The sequence below is a fragment of the Littorina saxatilis genome, linkage group LG4 (genome assembly GCF_037325665.1).
Source record: "Littorina saxatilis isolate snail1 linkage group LG4, US_GU_Lsax_2.0, whole genome shotgun sequence".
Classification (NCBI taxonomy): domain Eukaryota; kingdom Metazoa; phylum Mollusca; class Gastropoda; order Littorinimorpha; family Littorinidae; genus Littorina; species Littorina saxatilis.
Genome location: NC_090248.1, coordinates 26,606,035 through 26,633,534, shown reverse-complemented (window position 1 = coordinate 26,633,534; position 27,500 = coordinate 26,606,035). Strand labels below are relative to the sequence as shown.

General features: G+C 41.4%; 2 protein-coding genes across 2 annotated transcripts in view; both read right to left on the bottom strand.

The window, feature by feature from the left end:
* LOC138963666 (kelch-like protein 10) overlaps window positions 1-5,290 on the bottom strand; it is a 14,601-nt gene extending 9,311 nt beyond the window's left edge. The window contains exon 1 of the mRNA XM_070335513.1: window positions 4,899-5,290. Within this exon, the coding sequence (XP_070191614.1) occupies window positions 4,899-5,093 (195 nt within the window). The 5' untranslated portion in view covers window positions 5,094-5,290. The remainder of the gene's footprint in view (window positions 1-4,898) is intronic.
* A 6,403-nt stretch (window positions 5,291-11,693) lies between these two features.
* LOC138964341 (dual serine/threonine and tyrosine protein kinase-like) overlaps window positions 11,694-27,500 on the bottom strand; it is a 37,781-nt gene continuing 21,974 nt past the window's right edge. The window contains exons 5-12 of the mRNA XM_070336262.1: window positions 22,886-23,052; window positions 21,943-22,040; window positions 20,817-21,025; window positions 19,848-20,004; window positions 18,303-18,458; window positions 17,878-17,968; window positions 17,241-17,490; window positions 11,694-16,651 (exon numbers count right to left, since the gene is read on the bottom strand). Of these exons, the coding sequence (XP_070192363.1) occupies window positions 16,392-16,651; window positions 17,241-17,490; window positions 17,878-17,968; window positions 18,303-18,458; window positions 19,848-20,004; window positions 20,817-21,025; window positions 21,943-22,040; window positions 22,886-23,052 (1,388 nt within the window). The 3' untranslated portion in view covers window positions 11,694-16,391. The remainder of the gene's footprint in view (window positions 16,652-17,240; window positions 17,491-17,877; window positions 17,969-18,302; window positions 18,459-19,847; window positions 20,005-20,816; window positions 21,026-21,942; window positions 22,041-22,885; window positions 23,053-27,500) is intronic.

The window sequence follows — 27,500 nt, the reverse complement described above, 5'->3', positions numbered from 1 at the left end:
ATCATGTCACTGTTGTCCCATTTGCGCTGTTTCGGAAATGAGCTGCACCTCGTCTGTCTGTTTATAGCAACACACACTGTCTGTCACGTACACTCCATGCAAGTCTCTCCGTCTCTCCCTCGCTCTGCCTTAGTGTCTGTGTGTGTATCTGTCTCTCTCTCAATCTCTTTATCTCTCTTCGTCTCTCTCTCGATCGCATGCGCTCTCTCTCTCTCTCGAGTCATTTTCTTTCACCCGGTGTTCATTTATCTGTTTCTCCGTCTCGAGTCACTCTCTGTCTATCTGTCTGTTTGTCAGTCTGTCTGTCTGTCTCTCTCTCTCTTTCTCTGTCTGTCTCTCTCTCTGTTTGTGTATCTTTGTCTGTGTCTCCCTCTGAGTCTCTCCGCCTCTGTCTTTCTATGTCTGTCTCTGTCTCTGTCTCTCTGTCTCTGTCTCTCTCACTCTCTCTCAGTCTCTCTCTCATCCGACTCCTGGCACACAGGTACGGGTCAAAGCAGAGGTGTCAGTCTTGTGTTAACTTGAGTGCACGTGTACCCAGCAGGAGGGGGGTGATTCGGGTCAGAAGTGGGGTAAGCACTTTGGTCTTCAGTCTTTGGGTTCTTGCTTTCAGTGGAGAAGATGCCAACATGAAATTGCACTATGCTCTACTATTTATTGTCCTTGTCTATCGGACACGAAGAAGGGAAGCTACAATCGCCCCAGGCCATATACATACTCTTTGTTTCCTGAGCCTGGACCATTGAGACGGTTACCTCATAGATCTGTTCAATTCTTCAGTTTGTCGGTGTCAAAAGTTATACCCCCATTCCACACAACCGTTCTTGGTCCCGTTCCCGTACCAACCAAGGACAGCTGCCACAACAATGGAACGCTGCGCAAACGGCCGTTTTTGGCATCTTTCAACAGCGTCTGACCATAGTGTCAGCCGTCCTTCGGTACGGGAACGGGACCTAGAACGGATGTGTGGAATGTGGGTATGACAACTCAATGTGTCAGAGCGCTACCGTTGCGTTATCGTTGTTTTAAGTTCCTTTAACGATCCAAGCGTTCCGTTACCGATGGGTTGAGGTTCCATTACCGTTCATTCTGATCGGGAGGGGAACGGCTAAAAATTTGAACATGCAGCCCAAACTCAACCGTCCCTACCGACCCTACCGTTCAAAGCAGTTCCGTTAACGATCATTTACGTTCCAATGCGGTTCTCTCCCGATCCCTCCCGTGCCCGCACCGTTCCTTGGTCGGTACAGGAACGGGACCTAGAACGGTTGTGTGGAATGGGGGTATAAGACTCGACCACTTGGCTTATGGTGGAGACAGCTGGAAGATCTCTGGATATAATTAAAGAGGAGTAGTCTTCCTTTTAGAAAATGTGTACTCTGCCTTGCAGATTAGAAGTTTGTGCTGTCGGGGCTGGGTAAAGGGAGTGGAGCGGAAGGGGGGGTGGTTGGGTAAGAGAGGGGTAAGCGAGACGAAAGAGGAAACTGAACAGGGAAAAGTCACTGCCTGAAGCATTCAATATAGCCACACAAAAAAGAAATGACGACATGCAGGTTTTCAATTCATATTTTTGCAAAGTATCTGCACAAGCTTGTGTGCCTCTGTGAGTGTGTTCGTGGCTGCTTTCATGGAGTGCCTGTATCCTCAGGAATTTGAGGATTTCTTTTATCTCTCTTTTTCTGACACCGTTGATTTAACGTCATTTTAAACAGGACAGTTTTTTTCCCTTTCAGTTATAAGTTGTAGTAGTTTGACCTTATTGTTTTAGGACAAGTAGAGCTCGTTCACCAGTAGCAAAGACTCACTCAGTCCGTCAGTGTGTTTGAGTGTTTGTGATGGGGGGGGGGGGGGGGGGCTCTCCCGTGACCGGCCACCTGCAATGTACGGACAGGTTTGCACTGGCCCTTGGGTGACTTGGGTGTCCGTTCATGAGAGGGACTGCTGTAGCAGTAAAACTAGTGTGATACATAAATAATCAATTTATCCACTTGACTATATTCACAACAGGGACCTATCACTCTTCTTTGCATGTTTTTATGCCTACGATTTTTCAAATACTCTGCAACACATGTAACCCAAATACATGTGCCCGTACAATACCGCTTCTTTTATGAAAACATTGCTTCGGCCATGTTGATTTTAATCAACCAATTTTCTTGTGAAACATTTGCCTGCATGTAGGCCTACACTATTCTGATGCTTAAATCAAATGTGGTCTTGTAATTTTGCAGCAGGGCGAAAGTATCATGCCGCACAGTACTGATAATGCACTAAGCGGACGTTTCGTGTCAAAAGAAAGCAGGCTTAGTAGAACGGTGCCCAGATTATAAAAATCAATTGGAGAAAAAAAACCCAGCAATAAGTATATCTCTAACTCTCTGAAACAGTGCATCCATTTCTGTCACACTCACAGGCAAGAGAAATCAGAGTTCGAGGAGCTGCACTGTAAGTTGTAACCGATTCTTTTAATAAAGTCTGGTTTGGTGCCATCTTCAGTATCTCTCCTGTGGTAACTGGTATCATGATCATCATATTTGTGACCCTCCACCTCGAAATGAGTCGCATGTTACCTCGCACGGTTCTGCGCTAGGCTTGATATAAGTCCTTCTTCTTCTTCTGCGTTCGTGGGCTGAAACTCCCACGTACACTCGTGTTTTTTGCACGAGTGGAATTTTACGTGTATGACCGTTTTTTACCCCGCCATTTAGGCAGCCATACGCCGTTTTCGGAGGAAGCATGCTGGGTATTTTCGTGTTTCTATAACCCACCGAACTCTGACATGGACTCGTTACAGGATCTTTTTCGTGCGCACTTGGTCTTGTGCTTGCGTGTACACACGGGGGTGTTCGGACACCGAGGAGAGTCTGCACACAAAGTTGACTCTTGAGAAATAAATCTCTCGCCGAACGTGGGGACGAACTCACGCTGACAGCGGCCAACTGGATACAAATCCAGCGCGCTACCGACTGAGCTACATCCCCGCCCGATAACCAATAGGCTAATGCCAAATACAACAGCACCAGCTGCAGGCCCCAGAGAGGACTTGGAGAGGACAGCACGTTTCACCCTGCAGTCCGGACTGACGATCTAACAGCGAACGACAAGAAGAAGAAGATACAAGTCCGGAGAGTGTATGGTAATAGTGTGAGGGTCACCTTAGTCACAGGCTTATAACTCAAACAGTTTTCGCTCTTTTCTAAAACGGGTTTCACCACTGGATAGAGCATAAAAAACTCTTTAGGATAATGTAAAAATATGAAAATCATGCAAAGGTGACATGCGACTCATTCCGTGGTGGAGGGTCACATTTGTGCTACCTGCGGTTGAAGACACTATACGAGCAAGCATGATATTGATAATCTTACCTTCTTCTTCTTCTTCTTCTTCTGCGTTCGTGGGCTGAAACTCCCACGTACACTCGTGTTTTTTGCACGAGTGGAATTTTACGTGTATGACCGTTTTTTACCCCGCCATTTAGGCAGCCATACGCCGTTTTCGGAGGAAGCATGCTGGGTATTTTCGTGTTTCTATAACCCACCGAACTCTGACATGGACTCGTTACAGGATCTTTTTCGTGCGCACTTGGTCTCAGTTGTGCTTGCGTGTACACACGGGGGTGTTCGGACACCGAGGAGAGTCTGCACACAAAGTTGACTCTGAGAAATAAATCTCTCGCCAAACGTGGGGACGAACTCACGCTGACAGCGGCCAACTGGATACAAATCCAGCGCGCTACCGACTGAGCTACATCCCCGCCCGATAACCAATAGGCTAATGCCAAATACAACAGCACCAGCTGCAGGCCCCAGAGAGGACTTGGAGAGGACAGCACGTTTCGCCCTGCAGTCCGGACTGACGATCTAACAGCGAACGACAAGAAGAAGAAGATACAAGTCCGGAGAGTGTATGGTAATAGTGTGAGGGTCACCTTAGTCACAGGCTTATAACTCAAACAGTTTTCGCTCTTTTCTAAAACGGGTTTCACCACTGGATAGAGCATAAAAAACTCTTTAGGATAATGTAAAAATATGAAAATCATGCAAAGGTGACATGCGACTCATTCCGTGGTGGAGGGTCACATTTGTGCTACCTGCGGTTGAAGACACTATACGAGCAAGCATGATATTGATAATCTTACCTTCTTCTTCTTCTTCTTCTTCTGCGTTCGTGGGCTGAAACTCCCACGTACACTCGTGTTTTTTGCACGAGTGGAATTTTACGTGTATGACCGTTTTTTACCCCGCCATTTAGGCAGCCATACGCCGTTTTCGGAGGAAGCATGCTGGGTATTTTCGTGTTTCTATAACCCACCGAACTCTGACATGGACTCGTTACAGGATCTTTTTCGTGCGCACTTGGTCTCAGTTGTGCTTGCGTGTACACACGGGGGTGTTCGGACACCGAGGAGAGTCTGCACACAAAGTTGACTCTGAGAAATAAATCTCTCGCCGAACGTGGGGACGAACTCACGCTGACAGCGGCCAACTGGATACAAATCCAGCGCGCTACCGACTGAGCTACATCCCCGCCCGATAACCAATACTGAATGCCAAATACAACAGCACCAGCTGCAGGCTGTCGAGCCATGGTTTCACGATAATTTACCCGAGGGCTTTTTTGTTTTAATGCGGACACGGGACAGGGTGATTCCTCACTGGAACAGTCTGCCAGAAACAGTTGTGACAGCACCATCAGTGAACAGTTTCAAAGGAAGGCTGGGCAATTTCTGGGCAGACAGACCAGAGAAATTCTCGCCAACGTGCTACCAATAACCGCCCGCGCATGCCACCAACAAAAGTGTTATTGGAGTACTATTCGACAGGATCGATGAACAGGCCTAAGGCCTTAAACATCGCAAGTTCAAGTTCAAGTTCAAGTTCAGACAGGCTGAACTAACTCACCTTGAATTTGTGCTCACCACATCGGATGACGGCATCACAGAAGAAGCCTCCTTGGCGAAGTTCGTCCAGAACCTTGTACACCCGGCGTTGGAGCGCGGCATTCTGCTCATTCACGTTCTTGATCTTCAGCGACGAACGACTCTGACTCTCAGTCGGACCTGGCAGGCAGCTTGGAATAGGTTGTTCGACCTCCATCACGAGTTTTTAGGCCTGACTTTTTGTCGTCTTCCAAGATTTCAGAGGTGTGGATGATCTACGCTGCTGCATTCTTTGAAGGACGAGGAATATTACAACAGCATAAAGTCGTCGCTGAGAACGTCATTCTCATCATGTTTGGGTTCTGTGTTTTTTTTAGACATGAGCACGGAAGGAAGTGTATGATGACGTGTTTATCTGTGAGTGACGCGTTCCTGAGACGTGCGAAAGGTGAATGACGTCATAGATATGGTATCCCTGCGTGCTGGTGTGCGTGTGTGCGTGCGTGCGTGCATGTGTGTGTGTGAGAGAGAGAGAGAGAGAGAGAGAGAGAGAGAGAGAGAGAGAGAGAGAGAGAGAGAGAGAGAGAGCGAGCATGTGCAAGTGTGTTTGTGCGTCTGTGAGGCAATTGAAGCTAAACCATAAGCAAGCACACACACACACACAAATCCATCAAAAACATACATGTACAAGAATGAATATGTGGTGTGTGTGTGTGTGTGTGTGTGTGTGTGTGTGTGAGTGTGAGTGAGTGCATGCTCCTTTGTGCATGACATAACAGGAATGAATAGAGTGTGTATGTAACTGTTGTTGGCTTGGGTGTTGCACGCAGAACAACCAGACAATCAGAAATCACAAAGGGTAATCACAGTTTTTGTTTCGGTTACTTGTTTTCCTTTACATTAATGGATGGGTAGGGGAAGGGCCCCTAATATGGACCACTTTTTGTTTATTGCTGATAACTAGCTTGTTTTCTTGCGAAGAAGTTTCAGTTTGTGGTTGGTAGTCCTTCTCTCTTAGTTTAACAGTTAGGCCTAATTAGGGTGAAATAGCTTTGATAGACCTTCAGCAAAAATTAAATACAGAAAAAATCACAAATGGTCCATATTAGGAGCCTGGGCGCCCAATATGGACCAGTGAAGCGGCCTTCACGAATCAATGTAAAAAGCCCCCGACCTATACTTCAAAATAACATGATACAACATAGTGTGCAAGTCAGACTAATTTAAATATGCTTTAGATTTAGCTGCTTCGGTTTGATGAGAGCATTATTTGAAGCACACCAGGAAACTGAAGAAGCTTATCAAAAACAGAGTGAAAATAAATAAATGAAATTATCAACTTCCAAAAAAAACAACACTATTTGTTATATTTTTTTGAAATCTCGAGGGCTAGTTATAGATTATTTTCAGCAAGCTTCTTTATGAATAAATTGAAATTGCCTTTAGTTTTTATTTTCTTCGATTTGTTGACGCTGGTCCATATTAGGGGACTCACACATTGAGGTTTTGCTATTATTTTTTGTTTGCAGTAGAACCTCGGGGTACACACTGTTAAAATGTAACAAATACTGTCTTAGCTGTCATATATAGCCATTTTTGTGTTATGAAAGCTCTGGCTGTGGACAAAAACGAGTCCGTTTTAGGCGGCAAATTTAGAGTGAACGCTGCCAAAAGTGAAAAAAAGCAAAAAATCCTAACGGTTTTGAAGTTTGTGTTTCTGCAACTGTTTTGACATGCGCAACTTATCCAGAGAGGGTGAATAAAGCGAATGAAATTGTTTTGAGCGCTCTAGCGCCGTCAGAACAGGAGGTGGTCCATATTAGGAGCCGGTCCATATTAGGAGCCTTTCCCCTATATATTTCACATAGAAATGCAAACCTAAACATTTTTGTAGATTCAAAATGATCAGAATAGTTCAAATAATGTATGCATGCTCATACTTTGTTCGTTTAGTCATGTCAGAACCACAGGTATATTTCAACATACACCTGAGTGATTCCTCACTAGTTGTACAAATGTTCAAACACACGTAAAGGTGCATTAAGTTAAAGGTGTGGTCAAAAGAGCCATCAAAAGGCATCATATCGTAGGCACTACTGGAAGCTTTCTTAACATTTCTGTGTAACATAGGCAAGGCTATAGTCAAATGTTCTTTGAATCATCATTCCCCTTTCCTGGTACTTAAAGATGCCGCTGATGGTTACATTTGTATTGTTGTGATCGCTTTTTGACACACTCATAGCCTTGTAACCATTATCGTTTTCCAAAAAAATTCTCATCTGGGAGAGACTGAGGGAGGGTGAGAGAGGGAGAGAGAGATAGGGCAAGGGAGGGAGAAAAAGAGGTAAGAGAGAGATGACTTCTTACACTGATGTACAATATTGATACATGATTCTCTCCAAGATATTTGTGCTTACAATGATACCTGTGGTTTAAGACACTATACGAGCAAACATGATATTGATAATCTTACCAATAATACAAAATGCAGCAACAAGAATATACATCGACATGTACAAGCAGTTCAACTGGTCGTTATTTTTTTTTTAACATGTGTACATGTATCACTGACCACAAAAACAAACAAAAAACACACAAAAGAAACAAAACAGGACACAGGAATAAAATGACATAAACTGTATTCAGAAAGATTCACATTGCCATTATTAAATATTCTTTATTTCATTTTGTTTAAATCTCACCCAGTTACTGGCTAAAATCATCATTTAACAGCACACAAAAAGAATCTAGAGATGTTAACACCATGTTCATATTTCATTATCTAAATAAACAATAAAATTATCAAAGATTTGTATTAACAAAATGAAAAACACATATGGTGATTTGTTTGTTTGTTTATTTGTTGCTTAACGTCCAGCCGACTACGCAGAGCCATATCAGGACGAGGAAGGGGGGAATGGAGGGGGGCCACTTGTCAAGCGATTCCTGTTTACAAATGCACTAACCCATTACTTGTGTCCCAGCAGGCTTTAGTAAAACTAAATTAATACCTACTGGAAGATTACCAGTTTCCAGTATGTTAAAATAGGCTTAACCTATCTACTGCTGGACTTACATCAGAACACTAACAGATTAAACTATACATGAATCGCGAGACAAGCGGCAAGAGAAGAGATTTTTGGAGAAAATACAGGTGAATGAGCAAGAAGGCAGAAAAAAGAAAAGAATTCATGAAGAAAAAGAGAGCATGACAGGAAAGAGGAACCAAAAATCTACCTAACAGCAAACTAGAAAGCTCCTGCGGTTCCAAAAACAGGAGGGGCCTTTAATTTCATAACCGCAGTGCCCCACTGCGGGAACATATGGTGATATTATCTGTGAGAATTTACAAGTATAGTTTGACATCTGTACTGCAGTAGTTTTCCCAACATTGCTTTACATGCAAGCATGCACGCACACATGCAGACACACACACACACACACCATCACCTTGTCTCGGTCTACAGCAATACATTTAGTCAAAACTAAATCAGAATCAGAAGAATAAAAACCAAGAAAATGCAGTTTCTTGCTCAAAAGAAAACAACAATTCCTTACCTCAACTGGTTTTTAAAAATTTTTTTTTAGTGAACAACATCAAACAAATATCTAATTATCAAAATCTTTCTTTATTTGGTGTTTAACGTCGTTTTCAACCACGAAGGTTATATCGCGACGGGGAAAGGGGGGAGATGGGATAGAGCCACTTGTCAATTGTTTCTTGTTCACAAAAGCACTAATCAAAAATTTGCTCCAGGGGCTTGCAACAATATAGTACAATGTATTACCTTACTGGGAGAATGCAAGTTTCCAGTACAAAGGACTTAACATTTCTTACATACTGCTTGACTAAAATCTTTACAAAAATTGACTACATTCTATACAAGAAACACTTAACAAGGGTAAAAAGAGAAACAGAATCCGTTAGTCGCCTCTTACGACATGCTGGGGAGCATCGGGTAAATTCTTCCCCATAACCCGGGGGGGTAATTATCAAAATCAATAGCAAAAGAAACTTACTGCATGTGAAAGGGGCAATTTCTGAAGAAAGAGAAGATAAACTATGTTTACGGTTGGTGTTAAAAAAAAAAAAGGATGCATATATGCTAAATGCTGTTGCCATTCATTATAATTTGTTCTAAAAACATAACCTTCAAGGAACAAAACCAACTTTCATGCTGAATTTCACCCTCTCTGGTGAAGACTTTCTAGAACTGAGCATTTTCGCATTGTTTTGTTTTGTAAGAACAAAGATGCACAAATAACGACTACTGAGGACAATTCAGTGTACATTTTTAAAACACATAACAAAACCTGATTAAAATTCTGTGAAATCTGCAGTTTGAATCTTGCTACGATCAACAGTGTATCCCAAAACGATACACTAACCACTTCTACAATATTGTTTGCATAGTGTAAACTATTGCATTGCACTACATTGTATCAGCATGAAAGGATCTTAACTTTGTTCAATTTATTTATTTATTTATTTGGTGTTTAACGTCGTTTTCAACCACGAAGGTTATATCGCGACGGGGAAAGGGGGGAGATGGGATAGAGCCACTTGTCAATTGTTTCTTGTTCACAAAAGCACTAATCAAAAATTTGCTCCAGGGGCTTGCAGCGTAGTACAATGTATTACCTTACTGGGAGAATGCAAGTTTCCAGTACAAAGGACTTAACATTTCTTACATACTGCTTGACTAAAATCTTTACAAAAATTGACTATATTCTATACAAGAAACACTTAACAAGGGTAAAAAGAGAAACAGAATCTGTTAGTCGCCTCTTACGACATGCTGGAGAGCATCGGGTAAATTCTTCCCCCTAACCCGCGGGGGGTACTTTTTTCAATTTTGACAATTATAAAAGAACATCAATTTGATGAGACAAAGAAAAAGATAAAAAGATTTATAAAAAACAAACAATTATTTCACTGGGTGCTTTTTAAAATTTGTTTCTCATTAAATTCTTATACATGTACCACAAATTCATTGCATCCATAAATCGGTACCTGATCATAGACATATTTCTCTCTCTCTCTTGTCGACACACACATACACACATGTACTCACACACATGAGTGCACACACACCACACACATACACACAGTTATCTTTTTACACCATTTCAAAGTGCATCCTCAATAGTCCTAAACAATTGATGTTTACACAATTAATTATCTGCGCAACAATTTTCTAAAGATATTTACAGACACTAAAGGATGCTGGGAGTGACAGATTGAAAAGGACAAGAAAAAAGTAGGGTAAAACTTTCCCAGTTTTAGGATTTGGAGGGAGGGAATATAAAAGACAATTCCTTGAATGATGAGACTACACACCAGCAAACAACATCACAAAGAACACATTTGATCACATCACGCTTACAAATTACTGATACAAATTATTTTTGTCACATAAAAGAAAAAATTTAGTCAGAAATTAGAGAGAGAGAGAGAGAGAGAGAGAGAGAGAGAGAGAGAGAGAGAGAGAGAGAGAGAGAGAGAGAGAGAGAGAGAGAGAGAGAGAGAGAGAGAGAGAGAGAGAGAGAGAGAGAGAGAGAGTCTACAGGCATTTATGTAATTGTATACAATTTGTACATACAATGTATAAGAATTGGTCCTCAGAAGAACAAAAACACACAAGAAAACTGGTTACAGACACCCAGTGTACAAATCACAATATGCCTTATTTGCAGCAGCAACTAAAAATATAGTCTCGTAGACATTTTTGAACATGACAATAAAATTTGAACAATGCTTCTCCCTTGTAAAAGGTAAGCATACCACTGAAACTAAATGTCAACCTTGAACATATTCCTTTATCTAAATAACACAAAACAGAGAACATTATAATAAACCACTCCAGTAATACTAAATCAGTAAAATCAGTACATCATTTCTTCCTCTTTCATCTTAAATCAAACAAAAACACAGCTGAATAATGTTTTCCAGTAACTTCTGTTTGTTTGTTTGTTTGTTCGTTCATGGGCTGAAACTCCCACGGCTTTTACGAGTATGACCGTTTTTACCCCGCCATTTAGGCAGCCATACGCCACTTTCGGAGGAAGCATGCTGGGTATTTTTGTGTTTCTATAACCCACCGACCTCTGACATGGATTACAGGATCTTTTTCGTGCGCACTTGGTCTTGTGCTTGCGTGTACACACGGGGGTGTTCGGACACCGAGGAGAGTCTGCACACAAAGTTGACTCTGAGAAATAAATCTCTGGCCGAACGTGGGGACGAACTCACGCTGACAGCGGCCAACTGGATACAAATCCAGCGCGCTACCAACTGAGCTACATCCCCGCCCTTCCAGTAACTTCTAAATTTGTTTGTTTGTTTATTTGTTGCTTAACGTCCAGCCGACTACGCAGAGCCATATCAGGACGAGGAAGGGGGGGATGAAGGGGGCCACTTGTCAAGCGATTCCTGTTTACAAATGCACTAACCCATTACTTGTGTCCCAGCAGGCTTTAGTAAAACTAAATTAATACCTACTGGAAGATTACCAGTTTCCAGTATGTTAAAATAGGCTTAACCTATCTACTGCTGGACTTACATCAGAACACTAACAGATTAAACTATACATGAATCGCGAGACAAGCGGCAAGAGAAGAGAGTTTTGGAAACAATACAGGTGAATGAGCAAGAAGGCAGAAAAAAGAAAAGAATTCATGAAGAAAAAGAGAGCATGACAGGAAAGAGGAACCAAAAATCTACCTAACAGCAAACTAGAAAGCTCCTGCGGTTCCAAAAACAGGAGGGGCCTTTAATTTCATAACCGCAGTGCCCCACTGCGGGAAGTAACTTCTAAATCCTAATGGTAATTAATTAACTTTTTGCACCTTGATAAAGAAACAGTACAGAGCAAAAATACCACATCACCAACAGGAACTCTTCAAATTTGTTCTCGCATAATCTCTGACAAGTTTATTTTATTTATTTATTTATTTGGTGTTTAACGTCGTTTTCAACCACGAAGGTTATATCGCGACGGGGAAAGGGGGGGGAGATGGGATAGAGCCACTTGTTAATTGTTTCTTGTTCACAAAAGCACTAATCAAAAAATTGCTCCAGGGGCTTGCAACGTAGTACAATATATGACCTTACTGGGAGAATGCAAGTTTCCAGTACAAAGGACTTAACATTTCTTACATACTGCTTGACTAAAATCTTTACAAACATTGACTATATTCTATACAAGAAACACTTAACAAGGGTAAAAGGAGAAACAGAATCCGTTAGTTGCCTCTTACGACATGCTGGGGAGCATCGGGTAAATTCTTCCCCCTAACCCGCTGGGCTATCTCTGACAAGGAAAAGTGCAGACATACTAGAAAATAAATAGTCAAAAGAAGAAACAAATATCTTATCACACCCTTCAGCTTTACCTCAGAACTGGCACCCTCTCAGGTACATAATTTGCAACCGCATGAGGACCATATTTTACACATTACCACAAAGCGTTACACTAAATGCTCACGTAGTGGAAAGCAGTTATAGATCCAATCGACGCATAAATATCACCACAAAGCGTTACACTAACTGCAGAACATGCCTATTACATGTTTAGCCTTGCATACATAAAGTCAGGTCAGTTATAAATTTACACATGACGCCATATATTTTGAAAGTTAATTACCTTCCGAGATGCCCGGGGCTCCACCTATGTGAATACAGAAGGGCAACAGTGCTCTCTGTTTGTAAAGCCTCAACGAGACTCCCCTTACATATAAGAAACCAGTTTGGACAAATAATGCCAATAATAATTTGCATGACAATATTTACAGAAGCAGCACCAGAGTTATCCATTGACTAGACTATCAAATGGCGATAGAGATAGATCTTGTCATTCACTTGCTTATCCTTACTTAAGCCTTATGGATTCCTGAGGGAACAAAGGGCTGCAAAATGTAATTTCTATTTCTTTTTTATGAGCAGCTCTCCTGCTTGACCATTTCAAAATGAGAGAGAATTCAGTGTTTAACATAATCCGTTTTGATCTCGCTATAAACACAGAAATATATACTAAAGCAAACCGTAGTAAGATTTAATTTTCATCAATAAGTCTGAATGAATGTTGAATACCAGCTGTTGATATTTTTCATTTTAAAATTTTTTTTTATAAATAAGAAGTTTCAAAGTCCACCATTTCTTTGCTTTCCCCCTTTTTTTTTTGGGGGGGGGGGGGGGCTCAGCTGGTGGAATATACAGGGCTGATAAGTAGTCCTCCTATACTTGACAAGAGAAAAAACATGACAGGAGAAAAAACAAACATGTGGGGGAAAAAACAAGCTCAAACTAACGAACAAACAGTTCTACAAGCGTTTTACCCCCTGAAGTGTCACATTTTTCACAATACAAATTACAAACGCTGCACACATTACATAAGCAGCATCCTTCTAGTTTTGATTTTTGAGTGACTGGTTTTAGTCATATGTACGTTCATATTATGTATAATTCAGGGTTCAGTAACAAACAGTTCTACAAGCGTTTTACCCCCTGAAGTGTCACATTTTTCACAATACAAATTACAAACGCTGCACACATTACATAAGCAGCATCCTTCTAGTTTTGATTTTTGAGTGACTGGTTTTAGTCATATGTACGTTCATATTATGTATAATTCAGGGTTCGCACAGCATTTTGCCTCTGAAATTTAACAAGTTTTAAAGACCTTCAAGGACCCTCATTCCAAAAATAAAAATAAAACTAGCATTCTAACACAATATCTGCCATTCGTAAGTGTCAACACAAAATAAATATAAAAACGAGTTATACTGGCTCTCATAATTATCAACTTTCTCATCACATGGGATGAGTGCAAATTCGTTTTATACGAATAGTTGAGGTTTTTAAATCTCACATTTTTAACAGCTACCGTAACGTTTCACAAAGAAGGTTGTACATTCACACAAAAAATTGTATATTGAACAAAATTAATGATCAGTCACATAGCATTTTCTGCAAACTCAGGTCAGTTTTAAGAAACTATCAACTTTTTTTTACAATTTTTTAAAAACTGTTCAAGATTGTGCAAACCCTAATATTACTCACAGTTTTTTTTAAACATTAAAAGAACCATATACCATTCAAAAAGAATATCATCAAATTTATATAATGCAATAATTAAAATGCAAGCACATGCTCAGAAATGTTTTTCTGTTTTCTACAACTATATTTCAAATCATTCAAACATGATATAATTGCGAAAAACATAAAGTAACGCCTGTGATTTTTCATACTGTCTGACATTTTGCAAGAGTTTTATTGGTGGAGTTTTAAAAATATCATCTGACCCAAATTTAATACACGTAATACATTTTAGGATGATAACCACTGATCGATTATAAATAATATCAACAGAAAACAACCTGTGAACTACTTTTAACATAATAATAGGAACAAAGTTGCTCTACACCGTCTCAATCCCCAAAGCCACAGACAAAGTTATATGCGCATTAAAATAAAAGTAATATACTGCACATAGCAATTCCGGAATGCGAACCTCTTTGAAATTGTTATTTTCAAAACCTCACTACATGCCAAACTGTCTTGTCTGCAATCATGTTTTGTCCAAACGTACCTCAAAAAGTAACTTAAAGATGATCTCAAGAAACAATTTTGCCGCCTGATAGTGGTAAAACAATTAATCAAGAGTTCATGCAAATTGAAAGAACACAGGGTCATTAGGGGTCATGAAGTCTCACAACCGAATGAGAAAGTACAAATTTATCTTCAAAAATTAGTTTCAATAAAAGCCACAATTAAAAAATCAAGTCAACACACACAAAAATATAAATTTTGGCGTTTAAGCTTTACAGACTAACAGGATCAACTAAGGAACGTTTTGTGTGTTTATATACACAGGAGAACAAAATCCATCAAAACACCTTTAGGATAACAATGATCCATCAAAACATTTTGATGATCACAATCTAACAATACACATATCATAGATTCTTGTTCGGCAAAAAAAAAAAAGGCCAAATAGACGAACGCTGGATATAACTCTGTCGGGTTTGTATGGGTTGTGAAAGAGTGAATACTCTTGCTTTTTGTGAGGCAAGCTTTTTACACCCCTCCAAACCTGACCGAGTTATTTCCGAACATCACCTATTAATTGCGTTTAGCAGCAACCATCTAGTGAAAATATAACAGCACTTAAGAAAGCAAGGGTGAATACCAATTTACCCTGTGATACAGCTTAGGCCTAAAAAAAAAATAGGTGTGGTTACGGTAACCCGACCTACCCTATTTTTAGGGGCCGACCCTATAACTTTTTTTACATTTGTCAACAAAAAAACAAAACAAAACAAACAAAAAAACCAAGAAAACGAGTGCAGAAAACGCAATGAAAGCGAAAGCGCTCGAGTCGCACACTTATTTCCCTGTCAAGTAGGTTTAATTTGTACACATTAGAAAAAAAAGTTTAAAAAAAAAAAGTGATTGCCTACTTTCCTACCCTATTTTGTTTGGCTATGTTACCTTAACCACACCTATTTTTTTTTGTTGCCTTATATTTAACACAAACATTTTAAGAAATTCTGTAACAAAATCTCAAATAAAATAGAATGTCTTTCTGGCATGCAAAAATGGTGGATGACTTTACATAAGGTATGAGTGGATGCTGTAGATTATAAAGTCCAAAGGTAAAAAAATATGGTAAATTAATGCAATGGTTGCAAATACAGGACAATCTCTCCTTACAGTAAAAAAAACAGCCAATAAATTGTGAAAAAAAAAAGAGAAGAAGAACATACCAATTATGAGTGGTGGCTTTCTCCCGAATAATGTTGTAGACAGCACGTTTTGTTCCTCCCAAATAATGTGGTAGACAAAACTAAACGAATTTCTTGTTCAAAAGATATCACAAGTCTTCTTCGAAATAGCAAAACCTGTTGTGTGCATGTGTGTGTGTGTGTGTGTGTGTGTGTGTGTGTGTGTGTGTGTGTTTGCGTGTGTGTGTGTGTGTGCGTGTGTGTGTGTGTGTCTGTGTGTGTGTGTGTGTGTGTGTGTGTAAGTGTGTGCGTGCGTCTGTTCAAATAACAAAAGCTTGGACCAAGAAAACAGAGACACCACCAACACGTACATCATTCGCTTAGAAAAACCACTTTCTTTACTGCGTGTTTAACAGAGGGTAAGTTCAGAAAGGGTCACACTGAACTTCCCCTTTCTAGCTTATCAATTTGCAGCACCTCTAAATTTGTCACTGTGGCAAGCATGTTCAACTTCGATGTATTTGACCAAGACCAAAAAACAAAACAAAAACAAAAGAATTCCTCATGTGGCTAGCGTGTTCAATTTAAAAGTGTTTCGAGAGTTATGACTGCAAGAAAAATCTCTTTTTATCCATAATTTTGTTTAAGTTCAATCCTCAGCAGAGTCATGCTCTATTATCTGTGGTGAGCCTACTTCACAACCTAATATTTCAACATGACACGGAAAAAATAATTTAAAAAAATTCCTGCATTTTCCAAATTTCACTCCTCAAGCAAGAATCAGGGTCCATTATCTGTGGTGACCCTGCTTGGTGAGTATATGTTTTGACGGAGATGTTCGAGAGCTCCTTCCCTTTCCGCTGGAGGGTGGTTTGCCGCTGGATGAACTGGTGATCTCGGAGCCCCGCTTCCTGACCTTGTCCTGGATGGAGAGGAGAACGGTCTCCACGTCGCCAAAGTAAGGGCGTTTGGACGGCTCCCCCTCCCAGCAACCTGTCATCAGCTGCCAGCATGCGTCTGTGAACGTCGGCAGCCGCTCTGGTCTCAAGCCTGAAACGAGATGGACAACGTTTTCTTTCAGTGGAACAGTCTTTAGTGGGTGTCGGTATAGTATGTGTAGGCTAATTATTGTGATCTTTTCGGACAGAGAGAGAGAGAGAGAGAGAGAGAGAGAGAGAGAGAGAGAGAGAGAGAGAGAGAGAGAGAGAGAGAGAGAGAGAGAGAGAGAGAGAGAGAGAGAGACACACACACACACACACACACACAAAGACACACACTCACATAAAAATAAACTGTCCATTGTATTTCTTCTTCTTCTTCTGGATGGACTGAAACTCCCACGATCACTCATGTTTTTGCACGAGTGGGTTTTTACGTGTGACCGTTTTTACTCCACCATAACCTACCGAACTATGACATGGATTACAGGATCTTTTCTGTACACCCTTGGTCTTGTGCTTGCGTGTACACATGAAGGGGGTTAACTAGCAGGTCGGCACATAAGTTGACCTGGGAGATCGGAAAAATCTCCACCCACCAGGCGGCCGCAGACAGAATTTGAACTCACGACCTTCCGATCAGGAGGGCGATGCCTTATCCACTAGGCCACTGCGCCCGTCATGCGTATTTCAAACCTCACCTTTTTTGACGGACTGCCACAGCTGATCCTTGTTGGCACACTGCTCAAAGGCAGAGGGCAGGTGGACGTGGCCGGCACACACATACCAGAAGAGGATGCCGAAGGCGTAGACATCTACGCTGTTGTCATAGTGACCAGTGAACAGCTCTGGCGCCATGTGGATGGGCGTGCCCACAATACTTCCGGACATCATGGCTTCTGGCTTGCAAAAACCCAGGTCGGTGATCTTGCCATGGTTGTCCTTGTCCAGCTGGGGTTAAAAAAAAAGAGTAGAATTTTATTACTGTAATGTTGACAAGTTTTCAGGAGAGAGAGCCCTTGACAGCAGGGATTGAATGGTCGTTATGAATAAGGTCTGATTGAAAGACAGGAACAAAGTTGTTTTCCTCTGTCGAAAAGGAGGTATTAGGCATCTTTTTGACAATGTGTTGTACAAGCTTTTCAGGAGACCACATAAAAGAAGAAACATAATAAAGTCTTAATTGAAACACCCCCCCCCCCCCCGACACATACACACATTCTCTCTCTTCTCTCTCTTGCTTTCAATGCACAATCGTCAATGAAATGGTGTAAACTCACAAATCATAGCAACTCTCAGGCAGAGTCTGCCAAACTATGACATTACACAAAAACTCACCAAGACATTTTTAAGTTTGACGTCTCGATGTACCAGGCCTTGGCTGTGAAGAAACCTCAATCCATCCACTACATCTATAGCCACCTGTAGCCTGCACAACACATGCAACATTTCCTTTACATCCATGTAAACTGGGAAAAAAACCAGTTCCTTGAAAAAGGAAACTTGATAAAAAGAAGGGGAAACAACAAAACCGAAAAAATAAGAAAATCCTTTTCTCTTTCTTCCTCACTGAAATCTGCCATGTTCAGAATAATGACTTCAAAGACAGCTCTTTTCAATTTTCACCATAACTGATCCATTTGCAATGAGGAAAACTTTCATTCAACAGCTTTGTATGCTTGCTTTTTACAGAGAAGTGCATGACACACAAAAGCCTGAGTATAGGAAAAAAGAGAGTAAAATAACAAGCTGCAAAAACTGACCTGTGATACCAGTCGAGGCCTTGTTTGATGGCTGTGTAAAGATCTCTCTGCAGTCTGTCCATCACCAGCAGAACTGCAGGCGACATCCCTCCCCCATACATGTAGTCTATCACCGAACCTCGCAGCGCCACAATGCGCTTGTGCTCTGGAATGTTCCTGAAGATAAAACAATTACACATTAACATGCTTCCATTTGAAACTTCGAGGTCTTCATCGGGGATTGACGCCTGACAAAAGCTAATTGAAGCCTGACGGAGCGAAGCGACGGAGGGCTTCAATTAGACTTTGGGAGGGCGTCAATCCCCGATGAAGACCTCGAAGTTTCAAATGGAAGCATGTTAATGTTATTGTAATTCAATCTGACGACGATCTCTTTCCTGCTTTCATGCGGTTGTAAACAGACAGAATTGGTTCTGTTCTGTTCACACACTACTTTCAGTCCACCTACCTGCAAGGGTCAAGTCCCAAGAAATATGTCTCTGTATTCCTATCGTATCACTCTGCTCCTGTTTTGTTTTCTTTCACACACATTTTCCCTTCTTTTTTGACGGGTTTCTAGACAGCAAACTCTAAAACAAATTCTTTTCACCACAAAAGCGATCTTTGGAATTGACTGACGTAGTCCTGAAGAATTCATGCATCAACTTACGTCACGTACTCGACGTCATCACTTCGCATACCTTATGGTCTCGGTATTTCGTTGGCCTTCATATTTCCTACTTGTAAAATGACCCTCAAAGCTAACCGAGACTAGTTGAGGCTGTATCAATGCGCCTCGCCAGCAGGTTGTTAATGGATTTTTTAGTGAGTGGCTATCGACAATTAGTCACCGGTAATTTTTAATGAGTTGGGGCATTCTGACCAATCACAAGATCTGTTTCATTAAAACGCAAACTTGATTGAATTACAATGAGAGTTATGTAAATGCTGATGACAAGACTGCTTCTTTGCTTGCTTGGTCCCTTCACTTGATCTTGAAAAGGTTGTGGGGGTACAGAGTCGGCAAAAAGATAAGGGTTCTCCAGGCTTGATATGGTTCTGAGGCGTCTCTGTAGAGCTTTTTTCTATCCACTCTTTGCTGATTTCAGCACATCATATCTTCCTCTGTGTCTCTTCCCTTGCACTGTTTACTGAAAATGTGTTTACGTTTAGTTATCTAGTTTTTTAATGGTCACATTCAGGCCTGGGAATGAGTAAAAGTGGTTTGGGAGTACTGACGGGAACATTTTGCGTTTTAAGCATTTTTAAGGGCACACAGAGGCTCTTTTCTTACACAATTAGAAAAGGACTTCGTCGTATTTACGACGAAAAAATACGACAAAAGGTGTATCATTCCCAGGCCTGCACATTACTTCAGTCCTCCCAATTATGAAATTATCATTATGCAACCACTTGAGGTGACATATATTCCTGAATCATCAAGGCAAAGCTGAGGACTTTCGCCACAGTGATTTGTAGCAGTAACACCCACCATCACTACAATCACAAATAGCAACACAGATCTTGTTGTCACAATAATCAAAACTGAAGACCAAAGCAACTGACCTTGTGTAAAAAAACTCCAGGGCAAGGTCATTCCAGTGTTTCTCGTCAGGGGGCACCACTGACTTGATGGCGACTGGTGAGTGATCGGCCCAGGTATCACAGGAGTAGACAACTCCGTACTGCCCTCGACCAATCTCACGACCCATGGGAGGCATACCTGCAACAACAGGGGTGAAATTCTTTGAATAACCTGAAGGGCAAATTACAACAAAGTCAGAATGTTCAAAATGTCATGATAGCAGTGGTGTCTGATCACAAAGTGCAACTTGCAAATCACTAATTAAGATGTTAGCCTGAAATCACACCAGCACCGCAGCTTTTGAAATAACATTGAAGCCACTGCATCTGCTTTCAAAAAGTCTTTAATCATTTTGTGTGTGTTAATTTCATTACTGTATTATACCGTTCCTTAGAAATTCAGGTTGCTTCCTCCCAAAGCTTGCAGCAACAAGATTCACGCTACCCAGGTGTGTGTCTTTAGGTGTAATCAGCCAGGCTGCACTTCTGGCACAATGACCAAGATCTTTTACTTGCCACGGCGGTCTCTGAGTCATCACATAAAGTTCAACCGTGTCCATCCAGTGGGCCCCCAAAGAGCCTCTCCGGGCAAAGGGCAAACGAGGGCAATTGGTGCCCTGGTTTGGCCACTTCACAAGGCATGACACCCTCTCCAAAACCATTCTACAAGGCACCATCGAAGGAGGATGCAGAAGCAGGAGACAACAGAAGGGCTGTTCCGACAACGTAAAAGAACAGACACAGATAAGCTTTTCTGACTTTAAGTCGACGGCCTCCAACAGAACAGCCCAAAGAAGGGTTTCTGCCACTTCTGTCCTCACGCCGACTGTCCAAGTCAGGGGACTGATGATGACGATGATGATCGTGGCCTGGATTTGAATGCATGACCTGAAGATCACAAGTCCAGTGTTCTACCAACTGAGCTACCAGATCCTTTTACGTACAACTTACCATACAAGACAGTGTCTCGCAGCGAGGTAGATTCCAGGGCCAGCTTGGCAAGACGAGGGGCGTGCACTTTGCGCAGCTTGAGGCGTTGCTCCTCGATACGATCCAGACGACCTGTGTGGCGCATTTCCAGCTGTTTGAGGGCGGTGGCAAAGGCTTCGTGTGAACGGTTCAACCTGTCCTTGATCTGCCCGGCTATGCTCTTGGCCAACCTGCCAGTCAAACTTGAAAGTCAGTGTTATTCAAGTCCACAATTTACCACTAAGTGAGATAGACAACCTTTTGAGATCCCCTGCTATAAGACTTCTCGCCCTTTAAAACCCTACTATTCATATTTTCGCTATGCTCTTGGCCAACATGCCAGCCAAACTTGAAAGTTAGCGCTATTTAAGTCCACAAACCACTGTGTAACTGTAAACTAAGTGAGTTAGAGACAGATAAAAACAACACATTTGAAATCCCCTGCTTTAAGACTTTTAAGACCCTACTTTTCAGATCTGACTGTTCATTTCTTTGCATGAAGATTTATTCTTCAACAGATCGACTCTCATCTTTCTCCATATGATTTATTTATCCAGGAAAGCCTAAGTTTCACTTACGCTCCAGTTTCACAACCATATGTGACCCTCCACCACGAAATGAGTCGCATGTCACCTTTGCATGATTTTCATATTTTTACATTTTCCTAAAGAGTTTTTTTATGCTCTATCCAGTGGTGAAACCCGTTTTAGAAAAGAGCGAAAACTGTTTGAGTTATAAACCTATGACTAAGGTGACCCTCACACTGTTACCAGACACTCCCCGGACTTAAATTAAGCCTAGCGAGATGACATGCGACTCATTTCGTGGTGGAGGGTCACATATATGCTTTTATATTCATCCATACGTTTTTATCTCACAATCAAAACAGTACATCACTATCAATACATTTAAACCCTTTTTTTTAATAGGTCTCAATGAGTCTCCTTGCATTCCTTTTAACGTTTTCAGTACCTTCCTTCTTTTGCTATTGCCTGTGCCATATTTACCAGCTTTATTTTTTTAATCTTTCACACCGACATTCACTTTACTCATTTCAGTTTCTCTACCCAGCACCTATGTCCAACATAACCGAAGTTCTACCACACACCTGGCTTCGCTGAGACTGGACAACATTTCTGAAGCTACTTTTTTCTTCCACTCCCTGTTCACCTCTGGGGGACTTTTCCACGGCATGGACATCATCAGCTGTAAAATAAGGTGTTTGACAATAATTTCATCTCTATCATTTTCTATCAAAAACAAGAGAATAACATCTGCATGATTTCAGAAGTACACACAGATGGACTAAAAGAATTCTATGGTTACAACTTACACCAATCAAGTGCCTTTCACAGATTTTTCTGCTTCACTCATTTTTTTTAAATTCAAGTATTCTGGCACTATAGTTTTTGTTTTAGATAAACATATTTTGATCAATGTCTACTTCTCTTTGCACCGACAAGAGTTTTGAAGTAACAATTAAATTTAAAAAAAATTAATTTACTCCAGATCAGTCTCACAACAGTCATACAGACTGCCATAACAATCTGAACCAGGCAGTTACCATAAAATGACAACTGCAGGCAGACAAGGATTTTTATTCTACATCCCCCCCCCCCCCCCCCCCCCCCAAACAGAGTATGACTGCCTAACTGGCAGCGGGAGAAATAGCTTTATATATATATACACAAAAGCCCATGTAAAAAGCAAGTGCATGTGGGAGTTGCAGCACAATTATCACTAATTATATAATACTAACGCATACTTCTTCTTTTGCTGCGGTCATGGACTGAAACTCTCACATACACTTATGTTTTTTGCATGCGTGGGCTTTTACGTGTATGATTCTTTTTGCCCAAGAGACCAAGGCCACAGAGCTTAATTTAGCGTTACCGGCACAAAAAACTAGAGCTACTCCTGCCACGCACCTATGTTGGTCTTTAACCCACTAGAGGAGCAGCAGGAATTTGAACTCAACTAACCTTCCGCATGGTAGGCTGGAGTTCTATCCACTAGGCCACTGCGGCCGTCTAAACGCATAGAACTCTTACCTGTTTCATCTTCTCCAGCAGACTCTTGATAAAGGAAGAGCTGGACCGCACAGTAATCTCCACCTGGTATGCGGCGTTCAGAATCTGCTTCAGCGCGTCCGTTGTCTTGGCTTCCTCTGGGCTGTCCATCTGGCCTTCCAGGCTTTCCAAGCATCGTGTCAAGGTCCCTGCCATTGGGAAAAACGTCACCATCGTTTTCAACAGCCCTATTTATCTTGTGTTGTTGGTGTTCTTTTTGTTGTGTATTTTGTTTTTTTGTTTTGTTTTTTTCTTACCTAAGAAGTTGTGTAAATGACCTTTCACATTTTCAGACTTTTCAAGCATAATGTGCCTTAGACGTCCCGATGGAAATTACATCAACAATACAACAACAACAAAAATAATACAACAATACAGTTCGCTAGATAGTTTTATTATAAGAACCTTTTATAATTCCTATTAACTCGATGTTCTTTAACTATATTTATACATAAATGCATATTGTAAAGCAGTATGCATTGTTTGAGGATTTTTTAGTAGCAGTGTTTAAATGTCGAAGCTGCTTTTCCCAGTTTTACCTAAGAGACCGACTGTATATTGTGTTATTGTATTTGTCAGACTTGATTGTTACATTGTACCAAGTCTCTACACATGTTGTAATGCGCTTAGAGCCAAATATTTTTATTTTTTGTAAGGGATAGGCGCAATATAAATACACTTTATTATTATTATTATTACAGTAAAACCTGAGTCTAGCGGACCCTTGTTGTAACCGCCACCTGCTACATACGGACAGTTTATCATGGAACGAACACGATTTCAACAATAACTAACCTTTAACACTATTGTGACTAGCACTGCCACGGCGTTAACGTCCTGCCTGCCCAAGCTTGCCACCAAGAAACTTCCCAAAAATCAGTAACTGTAAAGAAATCTGTCTAGCAAGCTTGAATTAAGTCCAATCACCACCAAATTTTGTGTACTAATTCAAAAATAAATGCCCAGTTCAGTCGTGCTATTTATAAGTTTGTCACGCGATTTGTTTTAGCAAAGGGGGTGAAAGGGGGGTGAAAGGGGGATAATTTGTGTTTTTTAACGTTTTTTTGTGTGTGTTTTATTTTCCACTGCTTTTTTAAAAAGTTATTCTTTAACAGAAAGTATTATAAATAATGTTATAACCAAACAAGGTGTAAAACCTATGAATTAGCTGAAATATTGTTAACATTGTACACAGAAATAAGGAGACAGTACAATGAAAAAAACAAGCAAATCACGCATTCACTCACAGCATCCTGACTCAAATGAAACAAAACTGTAACACTCACCAAATGCTGTCTAGGTAATCCATATTGAATATAAGTCACATTTTCACAACAAAGTATCAACTGTACACCTATGAACAATTCCAAAAGGATTTGAAGGCTCCAGCCATCCATTGTTATCAGTGCTGCCACGCCCCCATAGCTCCTGCACGATTCCGAGATACATGTTCGTCTAGCAGTATCACCCCCTACCATGTGTAGTTGCCGACTCGTACTAGCAACAACGGGACTGTTTCTTCCTCAATATCACTGCTATTATCGCTTTCTTGAGGCTAAAACGACACGATGTATCATGATCTACAGGATCCTCAAGATCCAACATCCGGAGAATCTCCTCCCGTGACAAGGGTTGCCTTCGATTCATTTTTTTTGTTCGAAAACACCACGCAAATCTGCACTAATTTGATCAAGCCGGAAGAGAAAACCACGTGTATCAAGGGAAACAACTCAATTTATTGCAATCTTCAAAAACCGGGAAGCAATCACGAGTCGTGTACCTTGTATGTCTAATACTAAAATAGTCACTTCCCGTCCGTGGGCGTTGCAGCGCTATTACTAATATAGTCACCTCCCGTCGCGAAAGTGTTAACGGACGGACACCTGCCACTTACGGACGCGGACACGATTTTTCGGACCATAGGAAGTGTAAACACTGTCACAAACGGACACTACGTACATGAAAACGCAACTTCGAAAACTCGACTGTTATTCAGGTCAGTGCTCGGCAGCCGTAGCACAAATGGTTGTTGATTGGTTGTCCTTTCCCCTTTCTGACCAATCAGTGGCTTGTTTAGATGGAGACTCACTTTCGCTTCGCTCACTCACTTTCGCTTCCTCACTTTCGCTTCGCTCACTCACTTTCGCTTCGCTCACTCACTTTCGCTTCGCTCACTTTCGCTTTTCCGCATTTTGGATACAGTCACAACCAAAAGCAACAGTACTGTGTTTGAAAATGGAATCTCCAGCAGGAAAAAGAAAAGCGTTGACTTTAGAGCAGCGTGTCGCTGCCTTGAAAAAAATAGATAGCGGCCAATCATGCCGAGATGTGGCGAAGGAGATGGGATGTGGTAAAACACAGATCGCGAGGATCAAATCGGAAAAAAAAGACGTGATGAAGGAGTGGGAGTCAGGGGCACGAAGCGATCAAAATACTGTGAAACGTCGGAAAACGCAATATGAAGACCTGAACAACGTGGTATGGGAGTGGTTTTGTACTGCAAGATCGAAGAATCTGCCCGTCAGGGCACCACTTATACAGGTAAGAAAATGCAACCATTTATCATTTACCACTCCCCCCTTCTCCCCTCCTACTAATCTCTCTCTCGATCTCTCTCTCTTTGTAAGCAATCGTTCGAAGGAAATAATAGTTAACACAGCTAAATTTCTGTTCCATGCATTTATGCTGAGACTAGAAAAACTGAATGAAACAAGAGCTGACCCAATTTGGTCGAGACACACTGCGGAATTTCCCGTTGAACGACCGATGAAGAGTCAGCTATTATAGCTTTGTGACGTCCGACTTGCGTAAGTTTGAATGCACAGTGTGTGTAGGGAACAGGGTAGGTGGAGGGTGGGGGGGGGGGGGGGGGGGGGGGGGGGGGGGGGGGGGGGGGGGGGGGGGGGGGGGGGGGGGGGGGGGGGGGGGGGGGGGGGGGGGGGGGGGATGTTGTTGTTTGCTACATGTATCATTTGTTTACTCACATTTTCAGTGAGTCTCATGTTCAATCCATTGAAAGGGGCTGTTGGCCCATATATGCATTCAATAGCTCAATTCTCTCTCTCTCTCTCTCTCTCTCTCTCTCTCTCTCTCTCTCTCTGTCTCTCTCTCTCTCTCTACTTTAACGCATATATACAAACCATCACAGATTATTGTTCAACCATCTGGGACTCTGCCAGTGCTAATATTTTAAAACCATTGTATAGTTTACATAGGCGAGCGCTGAAACTAATTTTACTGAAACAATCCAGTCTTGTATTTGATGATTATAAGAAACTTAAGATTCTCCCACTAAAACAAAGATTTAAATTAAATGAAGGCGTGCTCCTTCACAAAATACTTTCCGGCCGTGCACCACGAACTTTCGTTGCAAACTTTAAAGTGAAACCAAACCGAAAGTTTAACGTCCCAATTCCAAGGATAGATCTCTTCAAATCAAGCTTAGCCTATTCTGGTAGCGTCCTGTGGAATTCTCTCCCGGAATTTGTGAGAGTCCCAATGAGTCTCAATACTTTCAAAAAACACCTTTCACTGTATTTAATGTTAAATTACGAAAAATCACAGTGATGGAAGACTTCGTTTGATTATATTTTCATTTGTCCAAAGCATCAGTGTTCATTATATCCACACAAAAACACTCAAATTAATAACACATTTACTCATGCATGTGTGTTCAGCATTGTTTTCACTACGTTACATATACGATGCTTTATATTTGTGTATAATATGTAATGTGTAAATATTCATATGTTGTTGTTTTTCTCTACCTTTTTTTCTACGTTAATATCCGTGTAAATATGTGATTAGATTAGTCCCCTCTCTGGGCGAGGGCTGGTTGAAAAAAAGCTCGTTGTATTGCTTACGCCACAACCCTCGCAAAAATAAAATTTGATTTGATTTGATTTGATTTGATTTGATCTCTCTCTCTCTCTCTCTCTCTCTCTCTCTCTCTCTCTCTCTCTCTCTCTCTCTCTCTCTCTCTCTCTCTCTCTCTCTCTCTCTCTCTCTCTCTCTCTCTCTCTCTCTCTCTCTCTCTCTCTCTCTCTCTCTCTCTCTCTCTCTCTCTCTCTCTCTCTCTATTTTCAGGAAAAGGCGTTGATCCTAGGAATGGAGATGGGTCACGATGAGTTTATGGCGTCCAATGGGTGGCTGGAGTCCTGGCAGAGACGGTATAATGTGAAATTTTCCACCCTGTCTGGGGAGTCTGCTGGTGTTCCGCAAGAAGCCGTAGACGACTGGTGTAAACGTTTGCCAGACATCATCTCGGGATACGATGTAAAGGACATCTTTAATGCGGACGAGACGGGTTTGTTTTACAGAGCCCTACCAAAACAATCAATGGTTATCAAAAAAGACCCCTGCAAAGGAATCAAATGCTCCAAGGATAGGATGACCGTGCTCCTTGGTTGCTCTGCTTCTGGAGAAAAACTGCAACCGTTGGTCATAGGAAGGTCACAAAATCCACACTGTTTCAAAGGAATGAACAAAACCAGCATGCCTGTTACATGTATACAGATGGAACCGCAAGGCATGGATGACCTCAATTCTTTTCAAGGAGTGGCTGGATCGTTTAAACAGCAAAATGAAAGCCCAAGGA